At 44.1% G+C, this 24,130-nt stretch overlaps 1 protein-coding gene across 1 annotated transcript; it reads right to left on the reverse strand.

The window, feature by feature from the left end:
* Nucleotides 1-55: 55 nt before the first annotated feature.
* On the reverse strand, nucleotides 56-17,190 carry cdt1 (chromatin licensing and DNA replication factor 1). Its single transcript, XM_055648997.1, has 10 exons — nucleotides 16,232-17,190; nucleotides 11,469-11,555; nucleotides 11,049-11,269; nucleotides 10,740-10,934; nucleotides 9,646-9,791; nucleotides 8,678-8,781; nucleotides 4,983-5,171; nucleotides 4,440-4,586; nucleotides 3,424-3,625; nucleotides 56-680 (listed from the first exon to the last, which is right to left on the reverse strand). Exons 1-10 carry the CDS (start codon nucleotides 16,835-16,837, stop codon nucleotides 517-519), a joined length of 2,061 nt encoding a protein of 686 aa, XP_055504972.1. The 5' UTR covers nucleotides 16,838-17,190; the 3' UTR covers nucleotides 56-516.
* Between the last annotated feature and the right edge of the window lie 6,940 nt (nucleotides 17,191-24,130).

The raw sequence follows: 24,130 nt of genomic DNA on the forward strand, positions 1-24,130 counted from the left end.
AATGCAAATTATAAAATTCTCCATTCTAGCCCGTTTCATAGATTCAACATAAAAATCAATCAAAAAGTAAAACATTTAATCAAATTGTTCCTTAAAATCACTCCCCATACACGCATTTGATTTTCAGTTTAACATTAATGGTTCTCAATAGATATTCAAAGTACAAATTTTGAACAATTATGTTACTGCTTGAAGCCAAAGAAACCATTGCCCCCTGAAGGGGTATTTGAATACCACACAGATTTAATTTTATTCTTTGAAACTGCAGAGCAAGAGGAATTCATTCCCCTCACCTCTAAGTTGACAATTAGTTATCCCAATAAAAAGCAAGTATTCAATTTCTCAAAACAAAGCCTTCCAAGTGCTTAATTGTCAAGCATACTAGGAAAAATATTGATCAGTAAATCCACAATCGGTCTCATTCAAGTTTGCAGGTGCGTTTCCCATCAAATATACAGATACACATTTTTACATTTAACATTCAGGTTCGGTGCTTAAAATCTTCCTAAAAAAAAATTATGCCTTTTCCTCGTCCTTGATCTTTTTTTCAATTTTCTCCACAACCGTGAACAACTCCACGTTCTTGTTCAGCTTCAGGTACACATCCTTCCTGATTATATGTACACTCAGCCAGTCAGGAACAATGTCAGCCAGTAACCGCAGATGTTTCTCCATGTCACCTGAAATTTAAAAAGCTACTTAGTGTATTTCAATCTTACCATACAATGGACAAGTGACCCTGCAGATTGAATCAAATATTTACGTAATATACAATTACAAAATCTCTAAAAATGACTTCAGTATGCCCAACCCTTTGCAACAGTTGTGTATCTCAACGTTGTCTCATTCTAGTATCCATTTCTTTCCCTAGAGGTTTTCCTCTTCTACCAAAAAGTTTGTCTATTCCTGACACTCATGTTATTTATTGCAGCAAAATTGCTTGATGACCTAAATCTTCAGTTCATATCCATCTTCTACAATAAACCATTCCTTCGCTTCCCGATTTCCTTTCACGGCTGTCCTTTAGACTTTAGATGCAGCGTGGAAACAGGCCATTCGTCCCGAGCCTGCGACAACCAGCATCTCCCACCACACTAACCTACACACACTAGGGACAATTTTACGACTTACCGAAGCCAATTAACCTACAAGCCTGCACGTCTTTGGAGTGCGAGAGGAAACTGGAGCACCTGGAGAAAACCCATACGGTTAACGGGAGAATCGACAAAACTCCATATAGACAGCGCCCGGAGTCAGGATCGAACCTGGGTCTCTGGCGCTGTAAGGCAGCAATTCTACCGCTGCGGCATTGTGCCGTCCGTGGTGAAAGCTCTCCTGTAATTCACTGACATCTGCTGAGTCTTTAGAGACTGTGCAGGAGAACATGGATAGGTGACGTTTTGGGTCCAAAATGTGTGATGCTGCCCGACCGGCTGAGCTACTCCAGCACTCTGTGTCTTTTCTAAACCAGCATCAGCAGTTCCTTGATTCTACTTCTCTCAAATGCTTTTGGCTTCGCATCCTCCCCATTTACGGTGACATTTTGGATCATCAATCTGATCAACCAAACCCTGTCCATACGATAGCCTAGTCTCCATTACTGCTACTTGCCCTGGTAAATCTTCACCTCCATTTCTTGCAGACAAAGGGAGTGAATGTGGCAGAATTACTGGCCATTCACTTGACTAATCTGACTGCACCAGAAACCACAGCCATGCCTTACACATACAGCAAAACTGCTCGAGGCCAGGACTACCCTGAATCGCAAAGATAACTGACATCTTTCCTCCATTACAAACAGTTCTTTTGAGTCACACTCGCATGAGTTTCGGCACTTGTTGGCAAAGATTTATCCAATAACATTCTCTCTAATAAAGTGAGTTTGCAGTTTCCTTCAATTCAGACCAAACCTTTAAATGTCCTCTTTAGAACGTGCACATTCCCTCAAATTCAACCCAGTGCACAAGGATTGAACATGCCAACCATCTAACTCTCTTACATCAGATGGTTCTTATCTGATGTAAGAGAGCAGGAGACTGGTGTCACAATTTGCAGCAAATTCTGTTCACCCATCATCCCCGTACTTACTCTCCTAAACTGATTTGGATTTAGAAACATAGAAATTAGGTGCAGGAGTAGGCCATTCGGCCCTTCGAGCTTGCACCGCCATTCAATATGATCATGGCTGATCATCCAACTCAGTATCCCGTACCTGCCTTCTCTCCATACCCCGATCCCCTTAGCCACAAGGGCCACATCTAACTCCTTCTTAAATATAGCCAATGAACTGGCCTCAACTACCCTCTGTGGCAGAGAGTTCCAGAGATTCACCACTCTCTGTGTGAAAAAAGTTCTTCTCATCTCGGTTTTAAAGGATTTCCCCCTTATCCTTAAGCTGTGACCCCTTGTCCTGGACTTCCCTAACATCGGGAACAATCTTCCTGCATCTAGCCTGTCCAACCCCTTAAGAATTTTGTAAGTTTCTATAAGATCCCCTCTCAATCTCCTAAATTCTAGAGAGTATAAACCAAGTCTATCCAGTCTTTCTTCATAAGACAGTCCTGACATCCCAGGAATCAGTCTGGTGAACCGTCTCTGCACTCCCTCTATGGCAATAATGTCCTTCCTCAGATTTGGAGACCAAAACTGTACGCAATACTCCAGGTGTGGTCTCACCAAGACCCTGTACAACTGCAGTAGAACCTCCCTGCTCCTATACTCAAATCCTTTTGCAATGAAAGCTAACATACCATTCGCTTTCTTTACTGCCTGCTGCACCTGCATGCCTACCTTCAATGACTGGTGTACCATGACACCCAGGTCTCGCTGCATCTCCCCTTTCCCAATCGGCCACCATTTAGGTAATAGTCTGCTTTCCCGTTTTTGCCACCAAAATGGATAACCTCACATTTATCCACATTATACTGCATCTGCCAAACATTTGCCCACTCACCCAGCCTATCCAAGTCACCTTGCAGTCTCCTAGCATCCTCCTCACAGCTAACACTGCCCCCCAGCTTAGTGTCATCCGCAAACTTGGAGATATTGCCTTCAATTACCTCACCCAGATCATTAATATATATTGTAAATAGCTGGGGTCCCAGCACTGAGCCTTGCGGTACCCCACTAGTCACTGCCTGCCATTGTGAAAAGGACCCGTTTACTCCTACTCTTTGCTTCCTGTTTGCCAGCCAGTTCTCTATCCACATCAATACTGAACCCCCAATGCCGTGTGCTTTAAGTTTGTATACTAATCTCTTATGTGGGACCTTGTCAAAAGCCTTCTGTAAGTCCAGATACACCACATCCACTGGTTCTCCCCTATCCACGCTACTTTCAAAATTTGCAACACTCAAGTATGAAATAGCTAAATGCTTTGTCTAGTAAATTATCCACATTTGAAGTCATTCTTTATGCATTTACCCAGGGGCATTGAAGATCGATAGCTGTCAATCATTCTGTTGCATGCCACTGTAATATTCAAAGCTGCTTTCTTCTCTGCCACAAAGACATTACGCAAGATTCTTGCTAGCTCGGGGAGTCTCCTCATCATATGAAGATGCTCGGTTTGAGCAGGACTCCTCGTCATCGCTGCCTGAATTTTTTGTGCTTCTTTGGTACGGATCTGAAAAGGAGTTGAATATTAATATTCATGCTTCCGATTCTACATTCTGCAAAATCAATTTTAGTTTTAGTTTAGTTTAGAGACACAGCACGGAAACAGGCCCTTCGGCCCACCGAGTCCGCACCAACTAGCAATCTCTGCCCATTAACACTTCCCGACACGCACTAGGGACAATTTTACATTTATACTAAGCCAATTAATCTACAAACCTGTATGCCTTTGGGGTATGGGTGGAAACCGAAGATCTCGAAGAAAACCCACGCAGGTCATGGGGGGGAACGTATAAACTTTGTACAGACAAGCACCCGAAGCCAGGTCTCATATATAACCATTACAGCACGGAAACAGGCCATCTCGGCCCTTCTAGTCCGTGCCGAACACTTACTCTCACCTAGTCCCATCTACCTGCGCTCAGACCATAACCCTCCATCCCTTTCCCGTCCATATACCTATCCAATTTATTTTTAAATAATAAAATCGAACCTGCCACCACCACTTCCACTGGAAGTTCATTCCACACAGCTACCACTCTCTGAGTAAAGAAGTTCCCCCTCATGTTACCCCTAAACTTTTGTCCCTTCATTCTCAAATCATGTCCTCTTGTTTGAATCTTCCCTACTCTCAGTGGGAAAAGCTTATCCACGTCAACTCTGTCTATCCCCCTCATAATTTTAAAGACCTCTATCAAGTCCCCCCTTAACCTGGTCTCTGGCGCTGTAAGGCACTGTGCCACCATGTTGCCCAATTAGAAGGGCAGATGCAAATATGAGACCATAAATCAAAACTATTTAAAAAATCTGGTGGACAAGCTTACCCTTTCGAGCAGGCTCTGTGAAACCCCTTTCAGTGCACTGGAAGGACTTGGACGTGGACTCACGACATTTAGCTGCTTTTGTTCCATTGTAGCAGCCATGGCAGTGTCAACAGATTTTAGGGCCATGTTAGCAAGAGCTTTCTCCATCTGAAAACAATAGGTCACAAGAACAAAATTCAGACCCATACAAGTACCACTCCATGCAGGCAAGCTCTACATTACTTGTGATCCCAAAAACGGCCTCTCACTATTTTCCATTATGTGTAGCTGCATCATCTACAAATGCATTAAGAAATGAAGGTTGAAAAAAATATCTATTTAGAATAAGAGCAAATTTTATTCTGCATCCCAAATGTTTGGCACGTGATTTGTAAATTCTGTAAGCACAAATTTCTGTTATATAGCTGGCTGTAACCTTTAGTACAGAACCTTAAGTAAGCGTTTCCCCACTCACGCTGTTTCACAGAGACCTAATGCGTTCTTGTCCCATTAAAGTCCACAAGGATGAATTTTAAAATCCATTAGATGGCGGTGTATCAATACCTTTGGTGTCATCATGCTGCGAGCTTTATCCAATACTTCTTGAGCAGTCGTCAGCTTTTCAAAATCAGGAGGCTGTGGAAGTTCAGCAGCATCGATGTCCGGAACCTCATCCACATTGAAGCGTGGGTGCCACCGTGTTAGCTTGTTATCTGGAACATGCATCGGAGGGTGAAGAGAAGCCAAAAATGCCTTTAGGGATAAAAAAAAAAAAAAATAATTATTGTTTAATAAGTTTTTTAAGTTTTGTGTAAGAAAGAACTGCAGATGCTGGATAAAATCGAAGGTAGACACAAAACGCGGGTGAGGCTGCATCGATGGAGAGAAGGAATGGGTGACGTTTCGGATCGAGACCCTTCTTCAGTTTTTTTCCTCAGGTCCACATTTTCATCTTAGAACCTTTCAAAGTTTCACAGCTCTGGACTCAATTAAATGTAATTTCTACAATCATGGAGTTCAAAAAGCAAGAACTGTTGTCGCACTGACATGAAACTGGAATGAGCTGGAGATGGAAAATACCAAGGGAGGCACGGTGGTAGAGTTACTGCCTTACAGCGCCAGAGACCCTGGTTCGATCCCGACTATAGGTGCTTGTCTGTGCGTTTGTACGTTCCCCCCGTGACCTGCATTGGTTTTCTCCGAGATCTCTGGTTTCCTCCCACACTCCAAAGATGTTTGGAGGTTAATTGGCTTGGTACATTATAAATTGTCCGTACTGTATAGGATAGTGTTAACGTGCGGAGATCGCTGGTCGGCGTGGACTTGGTGGGCCGAAGGACCTGTTTCGACGCAATATATCTAAACTAAACTCCCTTTCCCACTAGAGGAGTTAACATTCAACTTAAAATCTATTTGGGCAACCGAATAGGACAAATAAAAAAAGCAAGATCTACAAGTATTCCTCACCGATGAACCAAAGCAGAAATTCTTAAAACATGGCAAATTGGAAGACACAGACAGGTATATCCCACTGGCATAGCCAGCTTTTATTATCCACCCTTCCTGCTTTTGAGACCATGCAAGCAAGAGTAAAGGAAAACGTGTGGAGCACAAGGAGAAAATAAGAGCAGTACTTATGACGCCACTTTCAGGGAATGATGTACCTGCACTCCTACATCCCTCTGCCCTACAACACTCCCCAGGGGCCTGTTATTCACTGTGATGGTACTGCCCTGGTTTGGCATGTGCATATCACTGTACCTTAATTGGTACACGTGACAATAAAAGACCTCCGAACCCCTAGAAATGCAACACCTCACACTTACCTGCATTAAACATTCCTCAGCCCACTTGCCCAACAGCACAAGATCCTGCCTTTTTTGACAAGCATCTTTGCTTTTAATGATAGCACCCACGTTAGTGTCACCTGCAAACTTGCTAATATGCCGTTTACATTCTCATCCATATTATAAACCCCAAACAGCAGTGGGCCAGCACCGAGACACCTCACTAGTTGCATGCCTCTAGTCTGAAAAACAACCTTCCACATCACCTCCTTCCATGAAGCCAATACTCAATCCAGTTGGTTAGCTCCCTTGTGTAATCTTACCTTCCAGAGCAGCTTACCATGTGGAGCATTATCAAATACTTTGCTGAAGTCCCTGTAGACAACATCTATGGATTTGTCTTTGTCGACCTTTTTGGTTACTTCTTTAAAAAATTCAGATTCGTAATGTCCCATGTACAAAACCATGCTGTGTATCCCTAGTTAGCCCGTCTATTCAAATACATACACAGCATCCCTCAGAACCCTCTCCAGTAACTTGCCTACCATTGATGTTAAGCTCATTGGGCCACAGTTCCCTGGCTTATCCTTGCAGCCGTTCTTAAATAAGGGCACAGCATTAGCAAACCTCCAGTACTACTGGACTGTAGGTCAGACACCTGCCAGGCTGAGACACTGCTCCGAGGAAACTCCAGCCTCCCATTCTGTATCCGACCTCTCTGTCCTGGGTCTCCTCCATGGCCAGAGTAAGCACCACTGGAAATTGGAGGAACAGCACCTCATATTAACCATATAATAACCATATAACAATTACAGCACGGAAACAGGCCATCTCGACCCTTCTAGTCCGTGCCGAACACATAATCCCCTAGTCCCATATACCTGCGCTCAGACCATAACCCTCCATTCCCTTCCCATCCATATAACTATCCAATTTATTTTTAAATGATAAAAACGAACCTGCCTCCACCACCTTCACTGGAAGCTCATTCCACACAGCTACCACTCTCCGAGTAAAGAAGTTCCCCCTCATGTTACCCCTAAACTTCAGTCCCTTAATTCTCATGTCATGTCCCCTTGTTTGAATCTTCCCTACTCTCAGTGGGAAAAGCTTTTCCACATCAACTCTGTCTATCCCTCTCATCATTTTAAAAACCTCTATCAAGTCCCCCCTTAACCTTCTGCGCTCCAAAGAATAAAGCCCTAACTTGTTCAACCTTTCTCTGTAACTTAGTTGCTGAAACCCAGGCAACATTCCACTATTCCGCTTGGGGAGTCTGCATCCTGGGGGCATGAACATTGAATTCTCCCAATTTTGTTAGCCCTTGCTGTCTCCTCCCCTTCCTATCTCTCCCTCAGCCCTCGGGCTCCTCCGCCTCCTTTTTCCTTTCTTCTCCCCGCCCCGCCCCCCCCCCCCCCCCCCCCCCCCCCCCCCCCCCCCCCCCCCCAAATTGCCAAATCGTTCGTTGTGTTGTTCAGCACGTGTTCAATAGTGGCGTTTTCATTGGATTGTTAGTTAAGAGTTATGCGTTAGATTATTATGGACCTAAAGTAATGGATTCAAGGATTAGGAGAGTTACTGTGGTAAAGCATTCAGCACTCTCGGCCCAAAAGGCTGGCAAAGATAGAAAAACAAGTCACTGTTTTAGAAAGTAAACTGGATGATACAAGACCAAGAGCAACACAACGGGATCCTGGCACAGTTCTCCACTGGGCAGCATAAAGACAATGAGCTAATTTTAAATTCAACATGCTCCATTCAATAACAGTTTACTTTTCCATCGCGTCCCCATTCACACCGTGACAAGCAGTTAAACAAGATTAAAAATTGATTCTCTTCAGATTTATATTTGTAGATGTCAATGGGTGTCCAAAGTAAATGAAAAGTATGAAATAAAAAAATTATACAAAATAAATTCTATTGTTAGATTCAAACCAATCAAAAAAAAAAAAAATCACATCACAATCTACCCAATATTTGCTTTATGAAACTTGTCAAAAAAGCACTCTTGTGTTTGGGCCAATTCTTAAACTGCTATTTTTTTAAATGCCATCCAATGCTGATTTACTCAACCACCTTCACTCCAAAATTTAATTTAGAGCCATCACTAGCCATGGGCCCACAGGTCAGCAGGAGTCAGAGCATTGAGTCATACAACACGGCAACAGGCCCTGTGGCCCAACGCATCCTTGCCGACCAATCTGCTCCATCTAAGCTGAGCACATGTCTGAAACAGCGATCCCCTAGAATGTTGGACTGCCAGTCCCTTTTGTCCACATTTGACCCATATCCCTCGAAATCTTTCCTATTGCTTCCAAGATTGACACAGACCACCCTTAGGCAGACCAGAAGAGGCAAAAACGAGCAATGAGTAGAAACTAGCAACAACACCAGTGTGTTGCCAACACAGATCATTGATCCACTCGGATGCAATGGCCAGAATCAACTTGAAGACAAGGCAGAACAGCTTACCTTGTGGTATTGCTTTACCATGTTGGTAAGGTTTCGGCTGAAAATCCGACGGCGTAGAAGCATGCGAGAGGCTGTTAGTTGTGTCTGTCCTTCAGAATTATCCCCTTGGATGGGAGAGAGTGGAAAATGGCATTTAAAAATAGAACATTTTAGGCCCATTTTAGTCACGCGTGTGACCAAAATATGAAAAATTGTGGAATACATCTCTTCTAATTCTGAAAGCATTACAGATATATCGTTTTGTACTGTATATGATTCATATTTTATTCAAAATTTATCAAGTGAAATTTTTATGTTATGCTGACAATGTTTGTTTAGGGTCAGAGGTCAAATATGACTGGTCACGTGTGTACCTTGCATGGAAGCATTTATTTCATAAGTTTTATCTTACAAACTCTGTGAATTTAAAAAAAAAGCCAGAATGTTCATATCTTTTGCAGACATGCGTTATAGTCCTGTAGGTAGGAAAATAGCAATGAATAAGATTCATCTGTTACAAGAATTTTTTAAATGCATTATTTCATGTGGCCACCTGGCCACGTGTGTGACCATTTGGTTCACTTTCCAAAGAATTACCCCTTTAAAAGATCTAATTCAGCCACTTGCCCTCTACTCTTTCACTCTAGATGAAAGGTCTCAACCGGAAACGTTGACTGTCTATTTCTCTCCACAGATGCGGCCTGACCCAGAGCTCCTCCAGCTGCTTGCCCTTTCTTTTTTACACATCCCAGCAACTGCAGTCTCTGGTGCGTCTAAAATAGCAGAAATAATATAACTGCAGCTTTGATTCAGGCTTCTTTCCTAACCTCCCCAGCAGCCTACAAAGCAGGACAAGACACAGACTCGATTTTCTTTTTGATCAACAAGACGATACTACTGAGGTTACAGCGATTAAGTGGTCAATCTCTTCATAAAAGCCAGAAAGTTCCCAACATAATTCACACTTAGTGCCACAAGCATGTATTTACCTCCTTCAAAAACAGGGTCGATGGTGAGCTGGTAGATGGATTTCTTCACAGAGTCACTCCAAGTCGGAATTCCCTTTTCCTGCCGGAACTTGTACGCAGATGGGTAAACGGTCTTAATTTGTCCAATATTTTGCTGTTCAAATTTTCTACAAAAAATATTCCAAGATTAATTGCTCGTAGGCTAATATAATAAACATTAGCTCGGTAGGCAAAAATGCTGGAGAAACTCAGCGGGTGCGGCAGCATCTATGGAGCAAAACCCTTGGGTTTCGGCCCGAAACGTTGCCTATTTCCTTCGCTCCATAGATGCGGCGGCACCCGCTGAGTTTCTCCAGCATTTTTGTCTACCTTCGATTTTCCAGCAACTGCAGTTCCTTCTTGAACATAAACATTTGCTCGTAAGGTAAAATAATAATTAATTATTCATTTTGTAAGCATTTGAAATATCGCTGCAAAATTATCCAGGTGACATTGAGACATTTTTTACAGAGAAAAACATTTTTTACACAGAGTGGTGAATATGTGGAATTCTCTGCCACAGAAGATAGATGAGGCCAGTTCATTGGCTATATTTAAGAGGGAGTTAGATGTGGCCCTTGTAGCTAAAGGGATCAGGGGGTATGGAGAGAAGGCAGGTACAGGATACGGAGTTGGATAATCAGCCATGATCATATTGAATGGCGGTGCAGGCTCGAAGGGCCGAATGGCCTACTCTTGCACCTATTTTCTATGTTTCTATAATGAACGAAGCATCTTAAACAGCTTACGTCTGAACTTAAGATTTCAATGCTTCCTCTTGTTCGTTTTAAAATTTCAATGTAAATAACCACTTTCAAGAAATTGTTTCCAAGTGTCAACTTAGTAACCACAAAGCTTCCAAATTGTCATTTTTTACAAAGTGATTCTCAATTTACAATGTAAAATAAATTAAAGCTTTCAATTAAAAGTATTTACTGTAAAGAAACACTACAGCAGTTCCGTGAACAGTTTATTTTTAATGATTAGCTTGTGATGGCTAAGGACTCAAGTCGAGGTAGCAGAGGCAGACAAATCTCTTGAATGCGCACCGCCTGCTAATTTCGGTACATACTCACTTCCGCATCAGTTCCTGAACACCCTGTTTCACTTTGGCAAAGGTAACGGTCTCGGAGCGGTTGAAACACATGCTCACAATAGTTTCCATACTACGGAACATCTCTGCCAGCACCTTGTACTTGAAAGGCAAGGTCAAGCCTGGTGGGACATCCTGTGCGAGGTTGTGGAAGCGCTGGTAGGCTGGTGCCTTCACCCTGAAAGGAAATGAAGAATGAAGACTGCTGCATTCAACTATCCAGCAACCAGTGACCGTTAATATTGCATTTTTATGCTGTTCTATTGAGGATTTTTACTGTTCTTTTCCTCACCTCTCACCCACGTTTGATTCCTTCTCCTGCCCAGCTGCGCTTTTACACTCTTTATTTTCTTCTACTTTCAATCCCAGTTCTCGAACCCGTTTAAGGCGACTCTTGGCATCAGTACCCAATTCAGCAGGAGCAGGTAAAGTAGCTGCTTGGCTGAGCTTCTGAATTCTTTGTAATCGGCTTTTTAAAGAACAAAGACTCTCCTTTCCAGGTGCGGTCTCCGTCTATAGAACAAACATGTTGCAGATGAGTCTTTACATCATAAATTCCTTTCATACTTAGTTTTTGAAAATATGGCACTAAATTAGTAATGTTGGGCTTTCCATAACTGTTCATTATTCATCAAACACCAGTGACGTTGCTTCAGAATGCAGAACAAGGCTGGGTGCCTCAAACTTAAGGTTGGGTGGTTCAATTTCTTACCTGTTGGCTTCTCTTGCTCGAATCTTGCAATCCAGGAAGCTTGGACATCCGTTTCCGTGAAATTGTTGCCCCTTGAGCAGATGCATCCTAAAGGTGGCACCAAGAGGCGTTAGTATCACCAAATTGTGGTGCGTGAAACCACGCGGGGCAGAGGTGAATGCAGTCTTGATCACAGAAAGAGAATCAAAAGTTAGCAGATAGGAATAAGGTGAAAGGGGGAAGATTTAAACGGGTCATGAGAGGAAAGACTTTCACTATTAGGGTAGTGGGTGCATGGAATGAGCTGCCAGAGAAAGTGGACAAAGCTGGTCATAACAACATTTAAAAAGCCATTTGGTTAGGTGCATGGAAAGGAAAGGTTTAACAATGCAACAGACACACACACACACAATGCGAAAAGAAGAGGGTTTGTTTTTGTAATACTCAACAAACCAGAGCTCTGATGGAAGTGTTTCAACCCCAAACTGAAATGTTAACTGTTTACTGAACACAAGAGAAAGGAGCAGAAATAAACAGAGAACTCCACGCTCAATAAGATCGTGGCTGAATGACCCATCACCTTTGATGCTATTTTTAAAGGAGGTAAACGCTCAGGGGTGCTAAGAGTGTGAATTATGTTGGGAATTTCCTGTCTTTACGAAGAGATTGACCACTTATTAATACAAAAGACACAAAGTGCTGATAACAGAACCTGTCCCCAAATCTGGAGGTATGCGACCTCACACTTCTCTGTATTTCTTGCCAGATAGGAGAGGGGAGAAGAGGATGTGACTTGTCCTTAATTATGTTGGTGGCCTTGCTGAGCCATTGTGACGTGTAGATTCAAGGGCCTGTCCCACTTGGCGATTATTTCAGCGAGTGCCGGCGTCAGTGACTGACGTATAAGGGTCGCCGAAAGATTTTGAACATTTCAAAATCCAGTGGCGACAAAAAATGTTGCAACACCCGAGGAGACACCGTGCGTCAATACGTCATCACACCGGGACTTTTTTCGGTGACCTGATGAAGTCAATGATGCCGGCAGTTGCCGAAAAAAAAATCACCAAGTGGGACAGGCCCTCGAGTCAATGGAACTGGAGGTGCTTTGTGTGATGGTCTTGGCTATGTCTACAACTCACTGAAATGTTGTGCCGTCTTGGATGGAGCTATTCACAGCTTTATAAAAAGTATCTTGACTCTTCTGGACAACTACAAACTTGAAAAGGTGTCTGAAGAAGAATCTTGACCTGAAACATCACCTATCCATGTTCTTCAGAGATGCTGCCTGACCTGCTGAGTTACTCCCCAGCACTTTTGGTCCTTTTGTGTATAGGGTGATTTCACCAAATGTCAAATGAGCGTAGACACCCCTCACGTGACCGAAAATTTTAACTGGAGGACATATGTCAGATCGGTACATGCAAGTGAATGGGGAAACACGCACTTTCCCACCCGTTAAAAACATGGAAAACGGCCGATTTTTGAGCTGAAATTTTCTGTGCTAGTCGGGGTGACCGTGAAGCACAGCGACCTAAATTTTCAGGCAAAAAAAAAGATAGAAAGTAAGGTAATTACAAGAGGGAACTGAAGGTAGAAAGCAGCGGAAGTGAACAGCCGACATTTGCCGTGGAGATTTTAAGATCCAAAATATCGGGAATTATCGCGTTTGCTCGCTGAATTTCATCAAAAGTAAGGCATTATTAACTTACTTTTGATGAAATTCAGTGAGCAAACGCGTTAATTCCCGATATTTTGGATCTTTAAATCTCCACGGCAAATGTCAGCTGTTCACTTCCGCTGCCTTCTACCTTCAGTTCCCTCTTGTAATGACCTTACTTTCTATCTTTTTTTTGCCTGAAAATTTAGGTCGCTGTGCTTCACGGTCACCCCGACTAGCACAGAAAATTTCAGCTCAAAAATCGGCCGTTTTCCATGTTTTTAACGGGTGGGAAAGTGCGTGTTTCCCCATTCACTTACATGTACCGATCTGACATATGTCCTCCAGTTAAAATTTTCGGTCACGTGAGGGGGGATCTACGCTCATTTGACCTTTGGTGAAATCACCCTATTAAGCAGCATCTGCAGTTATTTGTTTCTACTACAAACCTTCACATTTTCTGTAGGAAGGATTCTAAATTATCCTTGGTCGACATCCCCTTTGATGTCTTGTTTTCACACCTTACCCTTCCTTATCTTTGTGCCTCCCTCTCCCCTGACTCTCAGTCTGAAAAATGGCCTCAACCCGAAACATCATTCATCCCTTCTATCCAGAGATGCTGAGTTACAAAAGCATTTTGTTTCTACCTTTGCATTTTCTTTCAGCTCGACTTCCTCAGTTTGCCATGATGGGGTTCCTTATCAAAAATACATTTTATTTTTATAGAATACAACATACCTTTCCTGAAATTTATGAAATGTCCACCTTTGGCCATTTACCTTCTGATCCTTTATTCATGTTCCCAGCTTACTTTGGCCAAATATCCTCAGACCACTGTAATTGCCTTAACTTCAAAACTAAATTCAGACCACGTTTCTCACCCTCAAATGCCACCATGGTCATTTGTCAATGTCATGGACCTGACCTGCTGGGCACACCTGGCATTTTCTGAAGAGTACATTATCATATTGTCTGACAAATAGTAATACTAGTTTTAATATTTGTTTTACACCCTCAAGCTGCCACAAAGTGCAAATGTTTGTGTTGTTGCCTTGCATCTTCAGGCATCCTGGTTAGATCCTGACCTTGGGTGCTGTCCGTGCAGTTTGCAAACTCTCTCCATACCTGCATGGGTTTCCTCCCACATCCCCACAAGTTAAAGGAGTAGAATTAGGCCATTCAGCCCATTGAGTCTACTCCATCATTCAATCATGGCTGATCTCTGCCTCCTAATCTAATTTTCCTGCCTTCTCCCCATAACCCTCGACACCCATAGATACAAAAAGCTGGAGTAACTCGGCGGGGCAGGCAGCATCTCTGGAGAATGGGTGACCTCTTGGGTCGAAAGAAGGGTCTCGACCCAAAACCATGGTCACCCATTTCTTCTCTCCAGAGATGCTGCCTGTCCTGCCGAGTTACTCCAGCTTTATTGTGTCTATCTTGGGTATAAACCAGCATCTGCAGTTCCTTCTTACATCCTTGACACCCATTGTGATCAAGAATTTGTCTATCTCTGCCTTAAAAATATCCACTGACTTGGCCTCCACAGCCCTCTGTGGCAATGAATTCCACAGATTAATTACCCTCTTACTAAAGAAGTTCCTCCTCACCTCCTTTCTAAAAGAGCGCCCTTTAATTCTGATGCTATGACCTCTGGTCCTAGTCTCCCACCAGTGGAAACATCCTTTCCGCATCCACTCTATGATTTTCCTAATAGATGTGGTGTCCAGTGAATTGGCTTCTGTAATGAAGTGGCAAAAGAATCCCATGGGGAGTTTATGGGCATTTAAATCATACAGCACCAGAACATACCTAGAGTTTGACACCACTGTTGTGGAACGCATCACTGATGGGGACGAGTCAGAGTATAGAAGTGAGATTGACTGATTGACCAAATGGTGCCAGCACAATAACCTGGCTCTCAACACCAGCAAAACCAAGGAACTGATTGTGAACTTTGGAAGGGGTAGGATAGAGACACACAATCCCATTTATATCAACGGGACAAAGGTCAAAAAGTTCAAATTCCTGGGCGTGCATATGTCCAAAGATCTTTCCTGGTCCCAGCACACTGATGCAATTATAAAGAAGGCACATCAGCGCCTCTACTTCCTGAGAAGATTACGGAGAGTCGGTATGTCAAGTAGGACTCTCTCGAACTTCTACAGGTTCACAGTAGAGAGCATACTGACTGGCTGCATCGTGACTTGGTTCAGCAACTTGAACGTCCAGGAGCGGAAAAGAACGCAGAAAGCTGTGACCACTGCCCAGTCCATTATCGGCTCTGACCTCCCCACCATCGAAGGGATCTATTGCTGTCGCTGTCTCTAAAAAGGCTGCCCATCCTGGTCACATTCATCTCTCCGTTGCCATCGGGAAGAAGGTACAGGAGCTTGAAATCTGGAACATCCAGGTTCAGGAACAGCTTCTTCCCCACAACACAACATCAAACTACGCTGTATTGCACTTTATCTGTTTATTGTGTATATATATGGTCCATGGTATATAAATACACTGAACTTTTATCTCGTGTTCTGTATTATGTTTACATATTCCGTTGTGCTGCAGTAAGCAAGAATTTCATTGTCCTATCTGGGAGACATGACAATAAAACCCTCTTGACTCTTGACCCACAATATTAACGACGAACATTATATCAAGTTAATCCAATCTCCTCTGCCGACACGTGATCCATATCCCTCCGTTCCCGGCACGTCATGTGCCTGTTCTCAAGATATCTACACGGTCTGAAGAAGGGTCTCGACCCGAAACGTCACCTATCCATTTTCTCCCTAGATGCTGCCTGACCCGCTGTGCTACTCTCGCATTTTCTGTCCATATTTGGTATAAACCAGTATCTGCGGTTCATTTTTTTAAAATTACATATTGGTTACTACAAGCCTGTAAAATGCCACTATCATATCTCCACCACCACTCCTGGCAACGAGGGAAACTTCAGCGAATGATTCAGGGAAGCAGATGGGAAATCGGGTTTTCCCGTCGGGTGCCAACATGTACCCGATGGGCCGAATGTCTCCCTTCTGTGTCATTAGAAGTGCAAGAACTCAAATCGCAGAGACTCGTTTCATTCTCCATTTCATAAACTGCAACCAATTTACACGCTTACCGTGGGCTGGGAAGTCTCTGGACGTGGCAGTGTTACAGTTTGTCGATCTGTTGCCGCTTGCGGCTGCAGCACCAGACATCTCCGGGCAGATGGAGTTCGCTGCGGGCCCGGATCCGCTGCCGCCAGCGGCGGCTTCGTTTCCTCGGTCGAATGGGAGCGGCCGCGTTTCTTGGCCGTGCGGGTCGGCTGTCCATCTCCCCCGGCGGTACCCGGCCCAGGCCCGGCCGATCCCACACCAGACTCGGTGGCTGTTTGCTCATCTTCGGACGGGGTCACAAGACACGCAAACGTGGAGACTCCCTTCTCAGCCTCCCGCTTCGGGGTGGCGCAAACTCCCTCCCACTCTGCAGGCACCGATTTAAAAACTTCCCCAACGCCAAGCGCTGGGAGAGGGCTTTCCCTGCTCGAAATGCGAGTTTGTGTTGCTGTCGGAGGTGTTTCGATCACCTTCCTTCGCTGCTGCTGCCGCCGTCCCTTTGCAGGCGACCCAGCGCCGGCAATGCTTCCATTTCCCGCAGGCTCCGCTTTCCGCAGTTTCACAGGCAGCGTCTCCCTCTTTGTTTTTTTAGTCTGGGGAAAATAGTCGGTTAGTCTGGCCTGCGCCATGGCACCAGATTGAAAACGGAGCAGCCCAAAAAACTGCACTGAAATAGAATTAGAAACTTCAATTAGCAGCTATACCGCGGGTTGTGACCGCGGCCGGGGCTGCAGCCGGCGAGGTGGGTGGGTGGTCCCCGGGGAATGGAATGGAACTTTGGGAGCTGAGCGTTCCAAATCGTGTTCGATTCCCTCGGTTTAGAATCTTGCTACTTTACTCTCTCCCGGGCAACGTTCCATCTGCCGCCTGAGCCGCACGGCGCCCGCAACCCAGCAAATATATATATTTTTTTTTCTCCCGCAAACAACTCCGAACTAATCTTTGCTCCGAACTTTCGCGCTAAATTAACACGTGTTCAGTGGATCGCTCCATTTTACTGCAGTGTTGGTGCCGACTAGATTTAAAATAAAACCCCGTGCATTTTTATGCAAAGGCATAAAAACGACACGTTGAAGCATGCAATGGAAGTAGAGTTTGACCAGGAAACATGTCCCATGTTTTAAAATATCGCAACTCTTTTGTCAATTTGTTACTCGGAATCAGACCCTGCTTTAATTCTTTCACCACACTTGCAATGGTACAGTCTTCCTCTGACGCGAAACGTTTCCAGATAGTTGTTTCTTCATTTCTGTGAGGTTGAAGGATTGTGGTAATCATGTGTTTTGTTTTTGTTGATTATATTTCCAGATCTGTTGTTTATTTCAAAAATAAATTTATCTTAATATCCCTTACTATTATAATAAGTAAAATTCCCCTTACTATTAACTGCAAATAATTTGTTAACATCTCGTTAAGCACTCCAAAGACGTACAGGTTTGCAAGTTAATTGGCTTGGTGTAAATGTAAAAATTGTCCCTTGTGTGTGTCGAGTAGTGTTAATGTGAGGGGATCGCTGGTCGGCGCGGACCCGATGGGCCGAAGGGCCTGTTTCAGCGCTGCATCTAGATGCATAAATGTTATTTCTTCCAATTACACATTTTTTTGTCTCTTAAAGTAACAGAGTATAAGCATACTTTTTTTAACAATATTATTTTATTTCTTAAAATAATTATTAAATTATTTCTTAAAATTTTATTTCTTAAAATAATATAAATACTCAGTTCACTAGACATGCGGAAATAAAAAAAAGGCCACTTGAAAATATACTGTGCAAATGTAAACAAGGGAGGACGGTCTTGTATAGGGAGGTTTCGCGGCAAGACCCATGACCCGTGCTGTTGCTGCGCTACTCCAAGTGGAGTACACGCGATGAACTGCAGTTAAGCACTCACCATTGTTTCCAGCGTAGCGGGCCCGTTAAAACCCGACGAAATGGTCAATTTTTGCTGCTGTAAATAATTATGGAAATCGAGATAAGCGTGAGAGACATTTATCATACTTCAGAATTCCAAAAGTGAGGAGAAATGACGGTAGATAGAAGAGAGAGCTGAAGGGACAACAACAGCCAGTTGTGCTTAGGGAACATTGGCCGTTTGCTCACTGCATTTCATCAACTAAGGCATTATTTGTGTTTTTTCTTGATTCATTTGGCGTCTAAAAAGTTTCAGAAGTGATAAATCTGGCTGTAAAATTTTTTAATCGCCCATGGTTCTCAAGTGGGTTTTTACATTACAAAATGAAAACGCATCTGAAGAAAAATGTACAGCCAGATTTATCACTTCTGAGACTTTTTAGATACCAAAGGAATCAAGAAAAAACACAAATAATGCCTTACTTGATGAAATGCAGTGAGCAAACACGATAATTCCCAATATTTTCAATTCCGATATGTTCGCCAAGCACTTTAGCTGCTGCTCTCCCTTCAGCTCTCGCTTCTCTTTCCCTTCATCTCGCTTCACGTTTGGAATTCTAAAGTTGGGTACATGTCTCTCACACTTACCCCGACTTCCACAATTTTTTTCAGCGCAAAAATTCAACATTTTGGCGTTTTTTAACAGGTAGGAAAGTACGCGTTTCTTGCATTAATAACATATACCGGATGTTACGGATGTCCTCCAGATGGATTGAGCGGCTCCGTGCGTCAAGCCCTATGAACCAGTGACCTTGCGTGCAACCCCCCTATAATGTTTTTTTCCTCAGTTACATTTGTAAATCCTCACTCATATACCACTGTATTTACTCCTAGTCCATGTGGAGTGCTGTTGGACAACATCCTCTTGTCTTCACCACCTTCACCTAGAAGACTAGCACTGTTTGGTCAAATTGCTGGGTTTCTTTCTGGAGCTGATATTCTTTCATCCAAAATTGATGTTTACATTAGTCTGTGCCGATATACTGTTCATGTTATATTTAATTCGCCATCCCATTTCAATCCATACCAATGGTACACAATGTCATATTGAATCTAATTTTTCATCCGTGCATATTAGCCTTGATTTGTGATTAATACCTTCAGATTATGGAATTGTTGTAAATGTTACTTCACTATAAAAAGGAGGGTAAACAGGGAGCTATCATCTTGTTAGTCTAATGTTGCTTTTAGAGAAACTGGCAGGATCTAATCTTGAAAGATTTAATAGATAGATAGATAGCCTTTATTGTCAGTCAGACCGAAGTCTGAACGAAATTTCAGCAGTCATACATATAATACAATAAAAACAACAAAAACACCAATAAACACACATCAACATCCACCACAGTGAGTCCACCCAACATCTCCTCACTGTGATGGAGGCAAAAGTCTTAGGTCTGCAGTCTCTTCCCTCCTCTTCTCCAAAATGCTTTGAAAAGAATAATGGAATTGAGCAAAGTCAGCATTTATGAAAGATGAATCGTGTTTGACTAATCTACTGAGTTCTTTGAGGATGTGACATAGAATATATAAGAATATTGGAAGAGGAAGGATGAGGACCGACAAAACCTATCTATATCGACGGGAAAATGCACCTTTAGAATGGAGACGAGGAAGGATTCCTTTTGTCAGAGGGTGGCGAATCTGTGAAATTCATTGCCGTAGATGGCTTTGGAGTCTGCCTTTGGATGTTTTAAAAATGGAGATATATAGGTTCATGTTTTGTAAAAACATCAAAGCGTAAAAGGAAGAAGGGTGTCGACCCGAAACGTCACCTATTCCTTCTCTCCAGAGATGCTGCCTGTCCTGCTGAGTTACTCCAGCATTTTGTGTCTATTGACTGGATATAGTACTGTATTCATTGAAGGAAGCAGAAGGTGATGGTGCAAGAATGTCTATCGGACTGGAGGCCAGTGACTAGTGGTGTGCTTCAGGGATCAGTGCTGGGCCCATTGATCTTTGTGGTTTATGTCAATGATTTGGACGGGAATGTAGAAAGCATGATTAGTGAGTTTGCAGATGACACTAAAGTGTGTGATATTGTGTATGGTGAAGATGGTTATCAAAAATTACAGTAGATTCTTGATCAGCTGGGCAGGTGTGCTGAGGTTAATAGAGTTAAATGCAGATATGTGCGAGTTGTTACATTTTGGGAAATCAATCCACGGCGGGACCTTCACAATGAACAGCAGAGCCCTGGGGAGTGTTGTAGAGCAGAGGGGTCTAGGAATGCAGATGCATAGTTCCTTAAGACTGACGTCACACACGGTTGTCAAAGAGGATTTCGGTACATTGGCCTTCATCAGTCATGGTATTGAGTATGGAAGTTTGGATGTTGTTTTACAATTGTACAAGATATTGAGACTGCATTCGGAGTATTGGGTTCAAGTCACCCAGGAGGAAGGTTGTTGTTAAGCTGCTAAGAGTGCAGAGAAGGTTTATGAGAATGCTGCCTGGACTTGAGGGCTTGGGGTATAGTGAAAGGTTGGGCAGGCCTGTACTTCCTTGGAGTGTAGGAGGCTGAGCAGTGATTTTATAGAAGTGTGTAAAATCATGAAGGAAATAGATTGTGTGAATGTACTCTTTTACCCAGAGTAGGGGAATCAACAACCAGTGGACATAGGTTAAGATGAGGGGGAAAATAATGGTATATGGATACACTGATCTGTTTTGTAGTCGATGCCTACTATGTTCTGTTGTGCAGAAGCAAAGCAAGAATTTCATTGTCCTATCAGGGACACATGACAATAAACTCTCGAATCTTGAAATATTTAATAGGAACCTGAGGGGCAACTTCTTGACTCTGAGGGTGGTGGGTATATGGAATGCACTGCCAGAGGAGTTACTTGAGGCAGGTACTAAAATAACATTTAAAAGACATTTGGACAGGTACATGGAAAGTAAAAGTTTCAAAGGATACGGGCCGGAAATGGGCTGGTGATATTTGGTCGAGATGAGATATGTGGGAGAATGAGGAAGGGTTATGCAGTAACCTTCAATTTCAGAATTCAATGTTCATACTGTTGGGCTTTAAGCTGTTAATGTGGGATATGAAGTACTGTTCCTCCAGTTTGTATAAGGCCTCACACTGGCAATGAAGGAGACCCACGACAGCCAGGTCAGTATGGGAATGAGAAGAGGAGTTAAATGGATAGCAATCAAGAGATCCTGCAGATCTTGGTAGACCGAGCATTGGTGTTAGGCTAAATGGTCGCTGTGTCTACGCTTGGTACCTATGCTGAGACCAGGCGCCAGCTCTTGGACACCTCTTCATGCCCGACTGACCTCTTGACCATGACCTGACAGTTGAACAGCAGGCCAGCATCTCACAGACTGTTTCCAATCTCTTCTGTCTGAAGAAGGGTCTCGACCCGAAACGTCGCCCATTCCTTTTCTCCAGAGATGTTGCCTGTCCCCGCTGAGTTACTCCAGCATTTTGTGTCTACCTCCAATCTCTTCACCTCTGATGATCTCCCCTTCTCAACCTCCAAGCTCATTGTTCCCCAGCCCCGCATGGCCATCTCCATCCCCCTCCAGGAAGATGTCAAGACCCACCGGTTCTTCCTTGAGCAGAGACCAAATCCATTTCCCTCTACTCATACTTTGCTTGGCGGCAGTTTTCCTCGCCCTCAACAACCCCTCCTCTCACTTTCTCTAAATCAAATGTGTAACCATGGGCACTTGCATGGGCTCCAGCTATGCTGCCTTTTAGTCGGTTACATTGAACAGTCTCATGCACTGGCACCATCACCAACTCTTTCTCTGCTATATAGACGACTGCATCGGGCCTGCCTCCTGCACCCTGATGTTGACTTCATTAACTTTACCACTAACTGCCTCCCTGCCCACAAATTCACCTGAACTATCTCTGACACCTCTCTCCTCTTTCTTGGTCTATTTGTTCCCACAAGGGATAGACTATTGGATGATACCTACACCAACAGTTATCTGGACTACACTTCCTCCCTCCCTGCCTCTTGCAAAGACGCTACACCCTACTTTCAATTTCTCCGTCTCCGCTGCATCTGCTTCCAAGAAGAAGCTATTCATTCGAGGGCAATCGAGATGTTCTTGTTCTTTAGTAAATGATTTCCCCACTGCTGTCATAGATCGATTCCTCACCCATATCTCCTGTGTCTTGCAGTTCTCCTCTCACTCCCCCTCCACCCGGATGGAACAAAGTTAGAGTACCCCAGGTTCTCACTTTTCAACCCACCAGTGTCCGCATTCAATAATAATAATAATAATAAATTTTATTTGTGGGCGCCTTTCAAAAGTCTCAAGGACACCTTACAGAATTTAACAAGAGTAAATAACATATAATCGGAGTAAAATAAATAATAAAGACATCACCAATACACAAATTAAAGACAGAATTCGATCCAAAGACAAAAAAAATCAAAAACACAATGTGAAGAGAGAGCAGCAGCAGCTGAACCGCGCCAGCGTCCACTCTCCCTTCCGACAGCCATCTTGGACACAAACTAAAATAATCACTTACACACAAAGATCATCCCCCCACAATGGTTACCACTGTGGGGGAAGGCACAATGTCCAATCCCCATCCCCAGTTCTCCCATAGTCAGGCCTATTGAGGCCTCCGCTATAGCCTCTACGGAGGCCCAATGTTCCTGGCCGTTCTCGCCGGGTGCTGTTGCCCCGGCGTCGGGAGAGTCCTCTCAGCGGCTGGGCCACCTGGAACGGCCGCTTCCTTACCGGAGACCACGGCTTCCGAAGCCGACAAGGCCGCGCCAGTTTGGAGCTCCCAGGCTCCCGATGTTGAAGTCGGCGCCGCCCGCTCCACAGACCCGCAGCCCGGAGGTGATGAACTCGGCGGTCACAGCTCACCGGAGCTCCAGCGCGTCGATCCAGCGCGGTGACCCAGGCAAGGCATCGCCCGCTCCGCGATAGTGCTCCAGCGCTGTACCGCCACCGAAGCCGAGGTGCTGGGCGGTCCCCGCCAAGAAACGGCGCTCCACGCCCACTGGTAGGCCACGAGGACGGGTCGACGGGGCAGCCCGGAGAAAAAGCTGCCTCACCGACCAGGTAGGGACCTAGAAATATAGTTACCCCCACCCCCCCACATTAAAAAGTCTATTTCTCCCACAAACAAAGCACAGGACTCACTAGAACTACAAAAAAAAAGTGAATTAAACGGACGGCTGCTGGTTAGCAGCCATTCCCCAAGATGGCTCCTCCTCCTCAACACCATCATCCTCCGACATTTCCATTGCCTCCAAACTGATCTCACCACCAGTCACATCTTCCCATCGCCACCCCTTTCTGCCTTCCGAAGAGACTCCTCCATCAGCAACTCCTTGTTCACTCTTCCCATCCCACCCAAATCACCCCCTCCCCAGGCACTTTCCCCTGCAACCGCAGGAGATGTAACACCTGTCCCTACACCTCCTCTCTCACCTCCATCCAGGGACCCCAACAATCATTCCAACTGAGACAGATGTTCATGTGTACCTCGTCTACTGCATCCAGTGTTACCAATGTAAGTAAGTACATTTTATTTATATAGCACGTTTAAATCAATTCGCGTTGAAACCAAAGTGCTTTACATAAGGAAATAATTAAGTTCATAGAAAAATTTATAAAAGAAAAATGACACCACACAATATAGAATTCAACATGAACGTCCTCCCACAACAGAATCAAAATTTTCCACTGTGGGGAAAAGCACCAGAAAGTTAAGTCCTCTTCCTCTGTGATTACCCGAGGTCGGGGCCTATTTGTGGCCTCCGCAGCCAGTCCGATGTTTTCAGGCCCTCTTGCCGGGAAGATGGAACTCCAGCGTCGGGTGAACACTCCTCAGCGGCTTGGAATGTGGCCTCCTGCATGTTGGCGAGACCAAGCAGAGACTTGGCGACCATTTTGCCAAGCGCTCATGCATGGTCCACCAAGGCCTTCAGGATCTCCTGGTTAACCAACCATTTAAACTCTTCTTCCCTTTACCAACAACTAATATTCCGCTAGAGTAGCTTACAACCCAAAGGTATGAACA

Source organism: Leucoraja erinacea, chromosome 17, assembly GCF_028641065.1.
Source record: "Leucoraja erinacea ecotype New England chromosome 17, Leri_hhj_1, whole genome shotgun sequence".
Taxonomy (NCBI): domain Eukaryota; kingdom Metazoa; phylum Chordata; class Chondrichthyes; order Rajiformes; family Rajidae; genus Leucoraja; species Leucoraja erinaceus.